Raw genomic sequence first — 18,107 nt, 5'->3', positions numbered from 1 at the left:
GATGTCATTGACTTGTTTACTATATATATACATATACACACAGACAGCTTCTGCTCAAGAAAAACAAAGTAAAATTCAGTTTGTAACATTTTCAAGGCAAATCCTCCAGAGAGGTAGAAACATGACCAAACCACAAAAATCAAGCGCACATTTTACAGTAAATATGAATAACCTGTACTGACGTAGATGGTGACAATGTTAACTTTGCGATGGTGTTTGAGAAAGTGAGAAGTTTTCTTAGAAAGTGGTCATCTTTTAGCATTCCAGGTCGCTAGTGCTTTAGTTGTGTACCATGGCTTTTTCTATGTTGAGCCAGTGCACAGGGTTTCAACCAGATATAACATAGGCTTTGACACTGCTCAAATTAGCACCCGTGAACATGGTCCTAATCTGGCTGTGAGTCAAGGACACTATCAACTTTAGGTAAAGCAAGCACATGCACATGAGACAAGAAGATTTTCTGCACTTCTACTTGTTTATGCTACCTACCTTCTATTCGCATTGCGAATGCTAAATTGTGCAGTAGACCTTTGGGTTTTGTTTGCTCTTCCAGAAAGCCCCTACAGTAGTAAATTTCTACTCTGCCATGTAATAAAAAAAACGAATACACACAAAGTTTGTGTTGCTGCTGTACTTTAAGATGAGGTGTTCACAAAGTTGCAGCCTCAACAATACCTATGTATGGAGGCAATTTATGTACAGAACATGCATGGTAAGTGATCCTGTTACACTCATTGACGTGGCCCATAACATAAAACATGACATTGCACACTTTCCTTTTTTTTTCCCTCACCGGTCTCTGCTGCAAGTTTATAGAATTCTACACGGCACAAATGAAAATATGTCTGCAAATTTTGTACCAAAGTATTTTGCTCCCCGCATATGAAATCTCATGGCCCTTTTGATTCGGGAACAATGTCCATGGCAACAGAGGGGTACTCTAGTACGGGCAATGTTGTGTGCATGACCATTAGTGCCCTAGTAGTAGGGCGGTGTCGAGGCGGGTCAGTTGGCCATGTGCTCCTCGATGCCATCGCTCTCGGTGACGAGCGCCCTCTCGAGAATGACGCGACCCTCCTTGTACCGTTGGCCCTCCTCGGTGGCAAACTCGTACACCCAGCCTAGTTTGGTGTCGCAGTTCTTGCAGGAGACGTCACGCACCATGTGCCGGCCGGTGAGCATCACTCGGTCCTGCACCTCGCTGCACAACAGTGGGTTGCCATTGCGTCACATTTGCTGTACTCTTGATTGGTCAGGGCAGTTGTCTCCAGCAAGCTTTCACAAGGTGCACTGTAAGTTAAGCTTGATCACGAAAGAAGGCGAGCGTGTAAATGCGGACAAGGAGGACGAAAACGAGTGCCGTCACGTTCTCTTTCGCCGTGTCCGCAATTTCGCACTCACCCTCGTCTGTAATGAGTGACCTTTAAAGGGCCTCTAAACCACATACAACACATTTTCTTCAGCATTTCAAATAAACGCATGCTTTGAGTTCAGAGTGCCGTCACGATCAACAGCGTCAAACGTGGCTGTGCCGCAACATAAAACAATCCCGTGCTTTACTCCGGGCCCTTTGGTATCCCCCACAGTCGGTCGTGACGTCACCGGTAGAATATGGGCATGTGAGCGGCAGAGAGATCTGTGTGCCTACTAATACGCGTTCGTCCTACCGTCTTCCTCGCAAGGTGAGAAAGAACACTCGGCCAAGGAGCCAACAAAGAGCGTAGTGAAGAAAATAGAGAGGGCAGCATTTGGGAAAATTCCCAAGGCTACGTGTTTATTGTTGACCGTGTTATAGACTCGTGCACAACTGCAACACGACACAACTTAATTTCTAGCTCTGAGTGGTTTAAAAGCCCCTTCATCGGTGTCTAAAAAATGTGGGGGGAAAACACGTATTATGTGAGAAAACGAACAATTTAGGTTCTCTAAAACATCATTCAGTTTCGCTTATTGATATCACGACCGTTATTATCGCGGACGCTACTTCATAACAGAGCGACATCTGTCTAGATGCATGCCGCTCTGCAGAAGGAAGGCGGCTAATGTCAAACTTCGATTGCGGAAGAACGATCGCATCAAACGAAAACAGCCGCGTGACACGGTGGTCATTATGCAAGACGGAATGACAACAACGCGATTACACACTCGCCCACTGAAGAGCACGGCTCACCTGTAGTTGAGATTGACCACTTTGTTGAAGAGAAACGCCCTTCCCGTGGCGCCTGTGAATCTCGTACTGATGAGCTCGCTGCGGTTCGTCAGAATGGTGTCGCAGCTGGCGCACGAGAACAATCGAGAACCTCCAATGTGGTCGAGGAAGATGCGACCCATGTTGACCTGCCAACAGACGATGAGGCTGCGCTGAAAGACAGCGACGCAAATAAAAACATTGTGGTCACTCATGAGCACCTCATAAGTCAATCTAGCCATGAATAGAAATCATGGCTAGAAAGGCACGTACCACACACCAGTTACCAAATGCCTTGTTCAACAGCTGTAGCGGACGGGTTGCAGGCTTGCTTGACAACAAACCTGACGTTACGTCATGTGACGTCGATGTTGACGTCACTGTAGCGAGCGCTTCCTACTTTCATCCACGGCTTTTATCTCCCAAATACGACCTAATATTATATAATTCTGCTTCAATTACATAGTTTTTAAAGCTTTATATTACCATTTTTATTTATTAACAATTTTTTTGTTAAATTAGGAAGTAGCGTCAAAGCAAAGCAGCATACTAGCCTTGGCTATGTAGCCCATGACCTACTACACTCCTGACCTGTTCAGATAGCGGGGTTCCTATGGGAGCGCGTGTCCCCGCTCTCGTTCAATCGCTCGCCGTAGGTGGCGCTACCTATAACCTGTTCGTCTGCTACTGTGCGGCCGGCAGGAGGGCGACGGACTGATACCATGCGTCTGCTTCTGTGACAAACTGCCTATACGTGTGATTGTTTTTTGCTGAAAAGGCTAACGTGTGCTATGTGTTACATTTTAGTAGTTAGGCTATACTGGTTGATTGACTTCTAAAGCTGTATATTTGCGTAGAAATGTCTTGCTGCATGGTTGTTTTTGCCATTCCAGCCTAAAAAAACTTCAATTTAGTATTCATAAAGCTTTTGACTAATAATGTACTCATTGGTAATAGAATATCAAACTGATTTTAGGTTGTTTAGGACGCGTCAGGTGAAACGCAGTGCCCCTGTTGAGCACTTACCTTGGACACTCGCCCTGGACAGGTGTTACACTTGTAGTCAATTGATAGAAGAGAATAATGCACATACGCCCACGGACGCATATCAAGGAGAGACACAGGAATTGAAGCTTTAACTCTTACTGTGACCTACACAACAAAAATTGTGCGTCAAATTTCGCTACGGGAGTTTGTCTGCTGGAACGGGGAGCGCTGGCCGATGCGCGTTTCTATGATTTTATATGTCCGTGCGATGAGACGATATGGTAAAGGCAGTGATGTGCCTATCGAGGGCAACACATTGCGACCCCAATAAAGTTTTTATCGTCATCATTATCATCATCTTGTCGAGCATAGTTAATAATAATAATAATAATAATAATAATAATAATAATAATAATAATAATAATAATAATAATAATAATAATAATAATAATAATAATAATAATAATTAATTTTTTTATGGATTTCGGCGGCATTTGTTGAGGCAGCCTTCGGGAAGGGTGCTCGAACCCCTCGCAACCCACCGCTACGCATTTTTACATAATTTACAGATTTCGTATATTTACTTTTTTCTTGTGTGCTATATTTAAATTTCTTGGCACTATTTGTGGAGCCTGCCATATTAGCCGCGGTACTTTAAAAAAGCTTTCATGTTTTTTAGCTCAGTGAATTAGCATAACACACGGAAATAAAGTTTACTAAAGCACCCTGGTGCTTCTTGCTAGCTTGCAACTCGTTCTGAATTGAAACGACTCTCAAAAACACAAGACTCACCTTTTCTTCCAATTGCCTCGATCCATTCTTCCCGTATGTCTGTGGCAGGAAACTCGTGAAAACTTACTTTACTTTGTTTGCCTTGTTCCGATTTGCAATAAGGCACGCAGCAATACACCATACTTACATTTGAGGTGTCAGCTCATCTAAAAAAAAAAACTGCACGCGGCCACTATTAGAGCTGACTACTGCAGCTATCTGCCGTCTGCAAGTTTCTGCACACGACCTACTGTGTTTCTGCGTATCTTCTGCAATTTGTGTATGCGTATCGTCTGGAACCATCGTGATTCAGTGTGAACAATGAATGCCTAACAATAGTTTTTTTATCTCGTTGGACTACGTTTTCATTCAAGAAATATTTTCATAATAAATTTTCCTTCATTTGTAGAAAAGTTCCCGTCTGCTTGCCACTGTGACCCTTTGTGTGCTTTTTTTACGGTTCTATTTCTGCTTCAAACGTCCACACGAATGCAGCCAACTCTGACGAGGAATCATATCGCTTTATTTGCCATATTTTACACATTCATACACAATTCATGCACAATAAGAACGATTTGCACTGCCACAGCGATGGCTGAAGCAGACGACAGCGAACAGGTGCTGCCTAGCGCCACGCCGCTCGTAGGTGACGGCCCTAGCGGCAGAAGGTATGAACTAGAACGTGGGCGCTGGAAGAGGTGCTCTCTGGGCAGGTCAGGAGTGTAGTAGGTCATGATGTAGCCTTTGTGGTTTGTGGCCTTTGTTCGGCCGGTCTTCAAGACAAGACGAGACAAGACACAAACCTCACAAACGAGCAAAATGGCAGCCCGCCGCCGCGTTGTGCAAACAGAGGACTTGTCGAATGTGGAGTTCGAAACCAGCGAAGATGTAGAGGTGATACCGACGTTCGACGCCATTGGCCTCAGAGAAGATCTGCTGCGAGGCATTTATGCATATGGTGAGCCCATACCCCGGCTGACTGGTGTGTTCTGCCGTTGGGCCTAACGTGTGTACGGGCTACTTCGATTTTTGCGCTTACGTGAAGCAACTGCGCATCAATCTACCTACGCCAGATTACTCAGTCTGTGAGGCCTTCTCTGGCTCGTTTTGCCTGCGATACGAAGAAGCCTGGTCATTACGTGAATTCCAGAAATGTGTGTTCCTTCGTTTGTGCTACGTCTTCGTTCGCGCTGTTTTTCCCATCGACAGACGTTACGAGAATTTTTTTTTTATTTTCTACGTGGTATTTTTAATTGCTGGTATTCTCTACCATCGAGATGGTAGCGGATATGTTGCTGGCAACCGGCACTTTTTCATTTGGGGATATTGCGCCGGCACTGTCGTCCTATCTCTCGACGGCTAGGTCCGGTGGCGCATCGTTGGTATTGCGAGTCGCTAAGACGTTGGTTCGAATGACGCACTTCATTTTTAACGCTTTCAAGTATACCAAGCTCGAATTAGCATAGTGAATGCTTAATATATTTTGACACGCTGTTGTGGTTTATAATCAAGTGAAATAAAAAATTCACGCGTACATGGTGATATGGTCTTGGAAACTTGGGCATAAGAGTAGGAACACACAAGGTTCTCACCCAGCAAATGCGCCAGCACATATCGACGCCATTCCACCGTGGTTTTTACACTTGTCATTGAAATACACTATTGCAAATACACTATTGCAAAACTCTTGAGAACCACACAGAATGAATCAAAATTGAAAACTATGTCATTCCCTGCAGTGTTGGTTTTAAAGTGTGTATCAATTTGTTGAAATGCCTAACCACCTCGGGAAAATATTTGCATTGTCTGAGCCATTGATGAAGTCTCAAGATGTATTAAAGAAAGATGATTAAATAAGAGAAATCTTGTGCTGCACAGGCAGGCACTTGTGAGAGTTTTTGCTTGCGCCAGTGTCTTTTTGAAGTGGCTATACCATAAATCATGCTTCTTGACAGAGTACAATTGAGGTGCTTGCATTCGTTATGATATCCATTGACAGCCTGCATTGGTGTGTTTATAACTGCTGTTCATGTTTTAGGTTTTGAGAAGCCATCTGCCATTCAGCAGCGTTCTATCAAGCCAGTGATCAAAGGCAGGGATGTGATTGCTCAGTGAGTGTGCCCTGTGTTTTCGTTCATTTTGAAACTACTGATTATTCGCTCTTTGCATCTTTACCAATCATTGCAAAGGATTTGCATGTAATGTTCCTCAGTACGATGGCTGTATATTGAGGTAGTGGCGCTGCACAACAGTGGGGTTGTATTTAGGGTGTCGGACGTGCCATAGTATTTAGAACCATTAATGTTCCTGCCAAAAATATTTAAAATTGTTTAACCTGATAAGAAACATCGATCTGGTTTCAGTTTTATGATTTGGTTGTGCTACACTAACAGACAAACAAAGAAGATGCCAGGACAATAGCACACTCGCAACTGAAATTTCATTTATTTTCATTTAAAGAAAAACTCATAAATATAAAAATGCAGTGCCAACCACAAACACCTATTTGTGTTTTCTAGAGCTGTTCAAATAACAAAATTGTGGGATTTGAATATTTTTCAAATACTTTAAATTGAAATTGTAGGAAAAAAAATGCTGGAGACGGTTCCTAAGCACATTGTAATAAGATAGCACCATGAAAGTTTTATTGTTTTTCTAGGTGGATGAAGAGCTGGCAGGGTGGTGTTCTGTAGTTTTCTCGTCAAGAATGAGGCAATGCAGAGGCCAAATTGTATTTATGTACAGTGGCGATCAAAATTTTGGAGACCATGGGAGCGCGTGGCCAACAGCACCGCGGCGCCTTTTCACAGCTACCACAGAAACTTGAGAGCGTGCACTGCACAAGCGCATTCTTTCCTACCTGCCAGCCTGCGCTTTTGCTCCCTTCAACTGCACGCACACCGGAACAGCAAGAAAAATCGCAAGGTACCACTTTTGTAGATGCTGCAGAAACACGGAGCGATGATATCACGACGAAGGTATCTAACTTGTAGGCGCAGTGCTCAGAGCGCGTCGCTTAACTGTTCCAGAAGTTTCATGGCGGTGAAAACACTTGTGGTTCGCCTAGACGCCAAGAGGCAGGACTGCTTGGTATTATTATCACATGTGTCGATCAAAAAAATAACGAACGATATGTGCATGTTCTCGCCCTCGCAGAGGGTCTGGAACCTAGGTGCAAAAGCGCCACTGCCCCTATAAGTTGGATATCTTTGTGGCGATATCATCACTCAATGCTTCTGCGGCATCTACAAAAGTGGTACCTTGCGATTTTTTCTGCTGTTCCGTTTTGGCACAGTTGAAGGGAGCAAAAGCGTAGGCTGGCAGGTAGGAAAGATGCGCTTGCGCAGTGCACGCTCTCAAGTTTCTCTGGTATCTGTGAGAAGGCGCCGCGATGCTGTTGGCCATGCGCTCCCATGGTCTCCAAAATTTTGATCGCCACTGTACTGAGGAAAAGAGGGGGGGGTTCAAAAGTTCCCAGGCCATCGTGTCATGTATTTCTATGGAAGCGTGGCCTGCAAACTTTTAACAAACACTGTACGTGATTTTATGAAACCAAAGTGTTGCCGACAACACTTTACATCTCAAAGCCAAAGATGATATTTTCTCGACCTCTCCTCCTCTTTTAACATCAGTGGAAGTGGCTGACAACGGTGAACTCTGTTCAAATTCAGAGTTTTAAAACTACCTCGTAGATGCTAATATATAAAATTTTGGATGCTAAAAATGTTTGGTGTCCGATGTTACGGACATCTTGTACATATTTCTGGTCCAAAACAGTATTAATTGAGCTCACACCTCAGCCACATCTATCATCTGCATGCTGAAACCAGTGGTTCCTTGAGTCAGTACATTTGCGACAGTAGCATAGCATCAAAGGGAAATTTTTTACAATACAATAGTCTTTCGGGTTGAAGCATATTGAATATCTGAAGGGGCCACTGCCAATCGGACATTGACTATATTTGTCTCTGGGAAGTTTGAATAGTAAAATGTTACTGCATGTGCCTCAGTTAATGGAAAATTATATTGTTGTTCTGTGCACTGGGTAAAACTTGGCCTCTACGGTGCATTTGTGCTTGTTAGAGGCTAAAAAAAGCCAGTCGCTCATTAGCAAGGGTTTGTAAACAGCAAGTGGTTGCAGCCAGTTCTGCAAAGGAGTAACTCTGGTGTAGAAGAGCTCAGTCCAGTTGTCCGCAATTCTGATGGTCATCTATATGGCCCCATTATGCAAACAAACTAGCCACACACCTGCTGCAAGCTTCCTACCAAGCACCTTCCCCCACACTGGGTTCAGCGTTAATAAACAAGTTGAAGGCATTTGTTCTGACAAAACCCAACAAAGGTTATGGAAGACTCGACCAGCAAATCACCCTTCTTAAAGGCGCTTGATTGAAATAGTCGAGGGATTTGGAACTTTCCTATTTTCATTTGTTGCATGGAGGTGCTACAATGCTGCTTTCACCTGGCACTGCAATGTGTTCGAATTTCCTATCTGCAGAGTTTATTGCCCTTTGACCAAGCGTCAGGTTTGTTTTGAGCGCACAATTACTTCCAGGCTTCTATACTAAATGCAAAGTTCCCAAAACTTACCAGTACATGATGTGAAATCACAGCTCAACTCCTTGAAATGCTTGCAGGGCCCAATCTGGCACTGGCAAGACTGCTACCTTTTCCATCGGAGTGTTGCAGACCGTCGACACACAGATGCGGGAGACGCAGGCTCTGATCTTGTCGCCTACACGCGAGCTGGCCGTACAGATCCAGAAGGTGATTCTGGCATTGGGCGACTACATGAACGTCCAGTGCCACGCCTGCATTGGGGGCACCAACTTGGGCGAAGACATCCGCAAGCTTGACTATGGACAGCACGTAGTTTCTGGCACTCCAGGACGTGTCTTTGGTTAGTACCTTCAGGATATGTCTTACTTGCAAGAAAGTCGTACTGTAGAACACCAATTGTACGAGACCATGAAAAACAGTGATATAGAGATGTGCCTGTTCAAGACTGACTTTATAGGGCCACAAAAAATTGCCGTTATAGGCTTTTTGCCGCGACATTTTTTAATGTGACTTTACAGGTCCTGTGTCACCTCACAGTTTGGAGCATTTGCATGGCAATTTCTTTTATTTTAACCACTACTTCACATTTTTTGGCGATTTGAGTTTAGCAAATGACCAGTGAAGGCGAGAGAGGCGTTGCTCATACATAATTTCAGAAGAGAAGCTTATCCTCATCATGAAGAGAAGCTCTTCAAGTGCAAATTATTCAAATATTGGGGTTTACTTTGATGACTTGATATGTTATAATTGCCAGTTTTTAGACGATGGCATTGTTTCGCAATTCGTATAAGGCAGCACTGTCAAATTCCGCTACAACAAATAATTTTCCATTCCCTGTCGGCCGCCCATGGGAAACAATCTGAAAAATGTCTCGTCACAATGAATAATTTTTCTGAATATTTCCGCTTTATCGAAGTTTTCGCGAGTACTACCCCATAAGAAAAAGAAACTTGCCTAGGATTGTCGCGAAATTCTGCCACCAACTCGGCCATTTCTCGGCGGCTTGTGACATTCATTAGCGCATGGCCGTATCGCAACAACCGTGTCTTCATCGGAGACATGCTTTCTGCTGCCACACGCACATCCCGCTAAATTTATCGTCATTGAGATGCTCAGCGACAGCGCACGCATCCACCATGATGCTGCCGGCGAATTTTATGTACGTGCGGGCTGCGGCAAAATCACAATCGAACCCCCGTCATATATTTTTGACGTCGCGCTCAAAACAAAACTACCGCTCGTCGTCACTAACCGTGTGATCGTGAATGACAACCATGCTTTGTGAAGGGGCACACGCTAGCCCACCTAGTAGTCCCAGTGTAACTGCATTCTGCCGCATCCGCTGCGAACTCAAATGCAGTCGTATTGAACGCGATGATGAGCACCCACAAAGTACGCTTGCAGTCTACGCATAATGATTCAACCCAATATTTCTTTCTGTAGTGATGCGAAAAAAGATAGCAATGATGCAGTTCTAAAATCACGCGCACGGCCAGCGCAGCCCGCACAAATTGAAAACGGAACTATTGTACGCCGCAGATGCTGGCGCATGAAAACGCGGCCGCTATTGTCTTGTTCATCAATAGCCAATACGATCCGAAGGTGCGCAGCCAACACAGCCGTATATAAAAGATAATAAAGCCATGAAATTACACGAGGGGTTACGCCCTTTCTATCGTTCACTTATGGCCGTGGTAGTGTGAAGCTTCGTCACTTTCAGTTGCAGTTATCACTTGGCCTCTAGCAATGTTTTGGCATGCTTGTTCGCGGCGCTGTGCACTCGGCATGCCCCAAGGATTGTATTTTCTTCTGTATAATTCATCCCTGCATATAACCGAAACACTGATTGCCAACCGCGGAAAGGAAAACAAAAAAAATCACTGCATATCCACGGAGTAAATGGTGATTGGTGGGGTGAAGCGTTCGTCGGTCTGTTCGTGCTTTTGTCCGTCCATCCGTTTGACTTTCGGTGCATCCGTCCTTCCGTGCGTATGTCCATTCTTCTGTCTGTCCATCCATCCGTCCGTGCGGCTGTCTGTGCAGTCGTCCATCTGTCTGTTCGTCCGTCCGTCTATCCAGTGAACACTCCGAAGTACAGCCATCTCACATCTTTTCATCATGTATTCACCATATACAAGTGCCGCCATCCAGTGGACATTCTAAGGACCGCTCTTTCGGGTATGTGCCACCGGTGACTACATACGCCATCCGAGGATGGACAGACCCACACCCTAAGAAGCTTCGCCCCTAAACTACCCGGGGATTGACGCAAGGTTGCCTTCTTTGCATTGCCTTAAAGCCATGCCGTGAAGCCAACCTGCGCACTAAAAATTTTTGTATAACTCGCACCTCGACTTCAGCTCCCAAATTTTCTGTATACTTTGCTCACGTTATTTGCGAGAAAATACGTTCACTCAGTGTTTGGCCAGGTGTGGCTCAGTTAGGGAGAGTTCAATGCATGCACTTGCAATGAAATTCCACAACAAAATTTTTTCATGCATATCATCAATTTCGTTGTAGTGGGATTTGACTGTAATAGGCCATAGGATAATAAACATTTTTATGCTAATTTGAGTTAATGTATGCTTGAATTTTTTTTCTCAAACAAATCATGCTTTATAGAAGCAAAGTATGCTATATGAAAACTTAAAAAAATGAATATTTTTAAACGGGAAGTTTTAAAAAAATACAACTTTTGATTGGTTAAAACTATGCAGTATGATAAAAATGGCACTGAGCCATATAGGCAGTTGAGCAGATAGCTGAAGATGCTTATTGCAATAAGGTTGTTGATGTTGTGTCATGTTGGTGCATTCGTCGATGGTCATCATCTTGCCTTCTTTCTTTTGTAATGCCATTCATAAAGGCATATCTCCTCAGTTAACCGTCGACGTCATTACCAAAGAGGTGAAGACCTTCCGTAGCACATTAACGTCGGCGAGTGGAGAGTTCACGTGTTAAAACTAGACTATTTCGTTTCTTTTTTTCCCCTTTCTTGATCAGCATGTGATTGTTTGTGGGCATGGTTTCGATAGTTTGGTCATTTTGTAGGCAGGCCCTCAACTTTATTTCTGACTTTTGGTGACAAAGCAATTAGTGACATAAACACAAATATCTAGACGCAACAAAGGCAGCAGATAGTTCTAGGCGTGGACAAGCAAAAAGTTCAAATGAAACAAATTTGTCCTGTGGGGCAGTTTGTGTTAAGTGGCTTTAAGATACATTGAACAACTCGGTGGGCAAGCGATTTGCTTGAATTAATTGAAAGTTTGAATGACCCTGTGTCTTCTGTAGTAGGTGATCTCTGGCCCCAGTGAAAGCTTGTTATAATTTTCCACCACAGTTATTTTGCCTTTTTTTACTTTGTGCCATGCAGCAAAAGCTAGGACTCTCACTAAGTAATAAGAAAAGCCAACTTCATGTTATGGGCCCTTTGTACAATAGTATTTTTTTACTATTCAATTGGAGTGTGGGGCACATTGAGAAGGGGGGAAGCGAATGTTCTGTGTCACTTGACTCTTGTGAGCAATAGCTCTTACTGCATGTGCTAGGTAGAAGCATCTGCGGTGGTGTTAATGCTGGCTGTATTAGTTTATTGTGTTTTCATTTCTTTCATCGTGCAGACATGATCAAAAGGCGAAACCTGCGCACTCGTGCTATCAAGATGTTGGTTCTCGACGAAGCTGATGAAATGCTAAACAAAGGTAAGTGGCAGCGGCTTGCACCAGGAAGTGAAGTCAGTGTCTCTGCCATTCGGTGTCTGTGCTGTATTGAGATCCCAATAACAGCACTGACATTGCGCTGTGTTAGCTTTGCACCAGTCTCATCAATACCCCCATGGGATCTGTTGTGTTGGGAACCCCACTGCTACATTGCAACTGTAGGACCGTTTCCGTATGGTATGTTTTGAGGTGTGCTCCACGCGAACCAAGTGACCACAAGAGTACCGATGTTTGCTTTTCATGCAGCGTGGCGTGGCTGACTGTAAGCAGGGGTATCAACTTGTATCACCTGTATCAACCTGTATCAACTTGGCCAGCTGTGCCAAGTTGATACAATTCCCCATTTTTGCGCCGAGATGCACCAAAGTATGAAATTCGCTGAAATTGCTCCACGTTATGCCAAAATGCCTGATCAGCCTCAAAATTTTCTCAGTTGCACTAATGTCGGCGAGAAATGAAGGCCATGTTGGCCTCCTGTAGTTTGCGTCATCGATCATTCCAGGGATCCAGGCGTGCAGACCCTAATCCTAAACCATGGTTAGGCCAGGACATTCGCAAAATGCAATCGCTCACATAATGTAATAACGCTGTGCGCCTATTGGTCTGCTTACCGCAGCGGCTATCTGTTGGCCGTAGGATGCAGGTTCTAGACAAAAATGCATTGTTGTAGCCAGCAACACTTCGCGGGAATAAGTTTTCTAGTCTGCGAACCCAGTGGTGGCATGTAAGGAACTAAAGCTGGAAACCTATGCCGCTATTACTGCTCACAAACTTGACGTGCTGCATTTACCACATTGTGAAAAAAAGTTACCCCATCTATGAAAAAAAAAGGGGGGGGGGGGGGGGGGGAAGGGTTGATTGGTATTGCAGCGATTCGAATTTTTTTTTGCCCTATTCTAACCCGAGCAGAACGCCAGTTAAGCCATTTTCGCCGCAGTGCACTGGTCATGCAAAAAAGCTTTTTAAGATTTGGAAGAAGCTGTTAGCACTAATTATGGGACACAGCACAGTTTGTTTAAGGGGGGGCACGGCTTTCGAATCGCGAAAAATGGCCAAAAAAGCGATTTATCGAAAATCCGATTTTCAATTTCCGTAACCTGTTATCTCTCAGATTTCAAAATATTCTTGAAAACTGCGTAGAAGTGCTTAAAAAATTGTTTTGTCACCTAATGCGGCGCATAAAATCACGGAAGTCGTGAAAAAAGAGTGTTTCAAGCCACGGTAAAATAGCAACGGTGCAACCGAGAGCCGTCATCTCTGTCTCGTCCGAGAGAGTGTTCCTTCGGCTCAAGTTTCCCGCGGCGAAAAGAAACTCATAAAAAGCAAAGTCCCGAAGGTCCCACACTGAAACCCGACTGGCTGCGCGCGCCACGTGACACAAATGCGGGAGCGCCATTGATTTCCTGAGCAGTTGCCCTTGGCAAAAACACGAATTCTCCTCTCCCACGCGCGCACGCACGTGTCCCGCTGTCTATTTTTTGCGCCATCATGCACGCCATTAAAGCACTGAGCGGATATTGCGGTCGTGGGCGGCACCGTTCCACCGTAGATTCTTGCAAGCGATCATGGATTGGCCACGGTGTAAGAGAAAATACCGAACATTACATCAATTTGGAAGTCGTAATCGCAAATCTCCGAACATGAAAAAGAATACATCGACAGCTTCCAGTGTTGCCTCTGCTGCTCAACGTGGTGCCGACACGCTGCCATTTGCTCCGTGCTCTTCAATCAATGACTTCTCGGACCAGCGGCCGCGATCGTCAGCCCACGACTTCTTGGTCCCGCGGCCAGGATCGTCGGTCGACGACTTCTCGGGCCCGCGGCCACGATCGTTGGTCAACGACTTTTCCGACCAGCGGCTGTGCTCATCGTGCGTAGATGAAATGCCATCAGTAACTGCCAGTACAATTCAAGCTCGCTTGGAGCCTCGTTACATATCGCCACAAGCCTCTCGTGAGCGCGCAGAGGCAGTAAAAGCCTTGCTCAAATCCGTTTCGGCAGCTGAGCAAAAAATGAAGCTCCTTGGGGAGAATGAGCAATGGACTGATGTGGAACTGGCAGAAGAGTTTTTGCTTGCACAGCTAGCAGCAATAAATGCCTTATATAAAGATGTTTTGTGGCCAAAATTCTTTCAGTGTAAACTCAGTCTTCATTTCGAGACACGGCATGGTTTTGCAGCACGAATGATATTGAAGTGCAATAGCTTTGGCATTGTGTGCACCGAGTGGTCATCATCAAGAATGGAGAGGGGCAAGGCTTTTGATGTGAATATGCGTACTATGCAAGCCATCAAGACCACTGGCAAAGGTGCAACTGGTGTAAAAGACTTCTGGTCTATAATGAACGTGTGGCGTAGGGGCCTACACGACAAAACTTTTCAAAAACATTTGAAATCAAAGTTCAAATTTACCGGTGAAATGTCTGCAGCGAGTGTTTTTGCAGATTCTGTGACAGCTGTGCACCCTGTTTGCAGCCAAATGGAGCAGACATTTACAAAAAATGTCGCAGGCGTGTATGATAGGACATGGGTGACACGTGGTCATGCATCTCACATTGGTGTAGGCACAGTTATCGAGTTCTACACCGGTTTGGTGCTTGACTGTGTCGTTCTCTCCCACAGATGCCATGGCTTCACACTTGGGCCAAAAGAAAATGATGAAGGCTGTAAGGGTCGGAAAGAGGCCCATATTTGTCGAAAAAACACCAACATAAATTCAGGCCGAATGAAGGTCGAGGCTGCACTAATTTTGTTCAGAAGGTCGCTTGAGAAGAACAATTTTCGGTACACATCCATTGTTTGTGATGGCGACAGTCGTACTTTCTCGGATCTTTTTGAAGAAACATACGTCTTCATTCCATTGGCAAAAGAAGATTGAATAAATCATGTAAAAAAGAGGATGGGTTCAGCTCTGCGAACACTTGTAGCAAGAAGTAAGAAAAATCAACCCGTTGGAGAAAAGACTGGCCTGACTCAAGAACTGATTAAAAGACTAACAAATTATTATGGGATGGCCATCCGTGACAAGACTGAAGTTAATGACGTGCAAAGAGCCATAATGGCGACGTTTCATCATATCACCTCGAAAGATGAAGAGCCGCACCATAAATTGTGTCCGCCTGGACCACTGAGCTGGTGCAAGTACCGTGCTGGAGAAACTGAAGGCAAGGCTCCACCACCGCACAAGTATAAACTGGCAGCACATGTTGCAGCTGCATTGCTGCCAGTCTACCAATGCCTTTCTGACCCTCAGTTGCTAAGTCGTTGCCAAGGCAAGAAAACCCAAAACACAGCTGAGAGTCTCCATGCAGTAATTCGGTCTATTCTTCCTAAAGAACAAAATGCTTTGTTGGTTGCCGCCGGAACAGCTGTGAATGAGGCCATCTGTTGGCACAACTCTGGCACTTTCTATTCTTATCGAGAGTTTTGTGTATCGCCCGGCCTGAAACCTGGAAAGCACTCCATTAACAGAGTTGCAAAGGAGGATCAAATACGGAAAAAAGAAAAGCATCAAAAGCGCACCAAAGCAAGCATCAAATGCTTAAGAGGCCCCGCATCACGAAGGACACCAAAAACTATGATCCTGGTGCATTTTAGATAAGTGGAGGCAAGGAAAGATTTCTCCAGCCGTTTTCTTAAAAGTGTTTTTTTTTGCCCACCTGCTGAGACTGCGCTGCCAATTTCTTCGTAACCGTTTGGCCTATCTTGACTCTGTTTTTTTTTTTTTTTGCCATATTCCTTGCACTTTAATGTATGTCGTGACACACTTTCTTTCTTAGTTTGACTTTTTGCAATTTTACGATGTGACCCCTAGAGTGTGCCTAGTGTGAAGGTTGCAAGAAGAATTGCAATACAAGAATTTTGTGTAACAAAAAAAAATAAAGCAGGCATGTCATGACACTCAGTGTGCATTCAATTGTACAGCAAATATTCTTTTAGCCTTCTAGTGCATTTTTTAAACTTTCCAGGCACTCTGCAAAGTGCTAAGGACTGCAAATAGTAAAAATTTTTTTAAATAAAAAGTTCTGAAGATAGTTCTCTGAAACTTTTGTGGAAGCATTAGGAGGACATGCTGAATATTTGTGCCAATTTTCATCAACATCTGCTAAGTTTTGAGAAAGTTGGTTTTCCAAAGCTACATCCCCCCTTGAGCATGTATACGCCACATAATGATGAGTACTAATAATATCGCTGACTTCTAAAGGAGTTACTGGCAATCATTTGGAGCACTGTATGATATTTCTGCTGCCCCACAAATTCAAACAAAACTGTGTGTCACTTTCTTTTTTACTTTTGCCTCCTCTACTCTTCAGTTTTACAAATCTCTGAAATCTAAAGGAATTTCAATTTTCTCAGAAATCTAAAGGAAGCTTTGAATCCTCAGAGTCTGTCAAAGGATTTGACAGGCAGGGCAAATGCCAATGTGCACTTTATCATTGTTTGCCGAGAAGGGAAGTTCAAGATGCTACTTTTATTGAAATAGCAGCAGTCATATTCATTTTGCATGATTTATGGGATGTTTAATGGTTTTTATGCTTTTTTTTTTCTGTACATACTTTTTTTATACTGTTGCAAATCTGGTCTTTTGTGATTAAAAAATGAATGTGTTTTCCCGTAACCTCCTCCAAATTTCGATTTTAGTACTCCAAAATTAACATTTTTCAGCTTTAAAAACTGCTCCAATTTCTATTTCGACTGTTGCACCCCTGCTTAAGATTAACCATATGAGTAATGCAAGTACAGGAAAAGCTGTGGCTACATCAGCTAAACATCAGTTTGATTACAGGATAAAGAGTTAGTATATGTTCAAGCATAAGATAATGATGTGGAATCTTAATTCCTATTTGTAATTAAATGTGGGCTGAACATGTGGCTTCTTGTGTTAGTGATTATGGCCTGGGTTTTATTCTTTCATACTTACTTTCTTGTTTTTCGAATTCAGTAAGAAAAAGAATATTATAAATTTGGGCTTTTAGATTGAATCAGTTCAGAAAATGGACCAGGCAGACCCAGGAACCGTGTCTCCCCTTAAAGGGGTTGTCCAACACTATTCGACCCGCCATGCGTTGGAAACACTTACCGTTATTCCAAGCGTTGGAAACACTTACCTTTTTGAGCATCGCGTTGCACTGTCAGCACAGCGCAACGCTACAGTCCGCTGCAGTCCGCTACAGTCCGTAGAGTTACTTGTGTGTGCCTCTTCTAGTATAAAGGCAGAAATGCAAAGCATCAACATGTTGTTATGGTGCCTCAGATATGTGCAATAATTGCTTTTTTATTGACAATGGCACAACTATGAACGCTAAAGCTTGAGCAATATTGGTGGGTGCTACGGAGGAGGTTGGCCGTTTGGTGCCGTTTGAGATATCATTAAGGGCGGACAAACAGACAAATGTACAGAGAGACAGACAGACCAAAATTTTTTCGTCGAAGCTCCCCAAGAAAGACTATCGTCTTTTAAAAATTGCCGACCCTTAACTCTACTTTCGCAGGGTCACTTGACCATATTTCACTCGCCCATGACATCGGAAGGCTAACCCAAAAAAATAAGCTGGAAGCGCCTACGTAGGGGAGGGAAGCTTGCACTTCGTTGTTGTTAGTTTTTTTTCTTCAAAATAATGTAGACCTCGTGCCTGACGCCTGGCTTGCCAGAACGTGAGCAGGAGCTACTGTGTCGAAGCGAAATACTTTCTGCTGATTTTTTAACATTTGGAGTCACTCCCTCCTCTTATTCTGAGAAAGGAACTTGTGGAACGACCAGGACATCGAACTACTGTTGACCATTCGTGCGTTGTTCGGTAAGCTGCCCGACGAACAAAGCGCACGTGCGGAAAGAGACTGCTCGCAAACAAACTCCTAAAAGCAAGGAGAGGGAAGAAAG

General features: G+C 44.0%; 2 protein-coding genes across 3 annotated transcripts in view; one reads left to right on the top strand and one right to left on the bottom strand.

The window, feature by feature from the left end:
• Window positions 1–2: 2 nt before the first annotated feature.
• LOC119166930 (yippee zinc finger protein) lies at window positions 3–2,552 on the bottom strand. Of its 2 annotated transcripts, none has more exons than XM_037418319.2 (3): window positions 2,462–2,552; window positions 2,171–2,361; window positions 3–1,201 (listed from the first exon to the last, which is right to left on the bottom strand). In XM_037418319.2, the coding sequence occupies exons 2-3, from the start codon at window positions 2,329–2,331 to the stop codon at window positions 1,006–1,008; spliced, it is 357 nt and encodes a 118-aa protein (XP_037274216.1). In that variant the 5' UTR covers window positions 2,332–2,361; window positions 2,462–2,552; the 3' UTR covers window positions 3–1,005. The 2 variants fall into 2 exon arrangements, with proteins under 2 accessions (XP_037274216.1, XP_037274217.1); XM_037418320.2 differs by having other exon boundaries at window positions 2,171–2,356; window positions 2,462–2,548.
• A 2,178-nt stretch (window positions 2,553–4,730) lies between these two features.
• LOC142765823 (eukaryotic initiation factor 4A-III) overlaps window positions 4,731–18,107 on the top strand; it is a 41,230-nt gene continuing 27,853 nt past the window's right edge. Inside the window, exons 1-4 of the mRNA XM_075867624.1 lie at window positions 4,731–4,904; window positions 5,985–6,057; window positions 8,584–8,846; window positions 12,130–12,210. Of these exons, the coding sequence (XP_075723739.1) occupies window positions 4,766–4,904; window positions 5,985–6,057; window positions 8,584–8,846; window positions 12,130–12,210 (556 nt within the window). The 5' untranslated portion in view covers window positions 4,731–4,765. The remainder of the gene's footprint in view (window positions 4,905–5,984; window positions 6,058–8,583; window positions 8,847–12,129; window positions 12,211–18,107) is intronic.

The sequence above is a fragment of the Rhipicephalus microplus genome, chromosome 6, assembly GCF_043290135.1.
Source record: "Rhipicephalus microplus isolate Deutch F79 chromosome 6, USDA_Rmic, whole genome shotgun sequence".
Taxonomy (NCBI): domain Eukaryota; kingdom Metazoa; phylum Arthropoda; class Arachnida; order Ixodida; family Ixodidae; genus Rhipicephalus; species Rhipicephalus microplus.
This window is presented reverse-complemented; position numbering and strand designations above follow the sequence as displayed.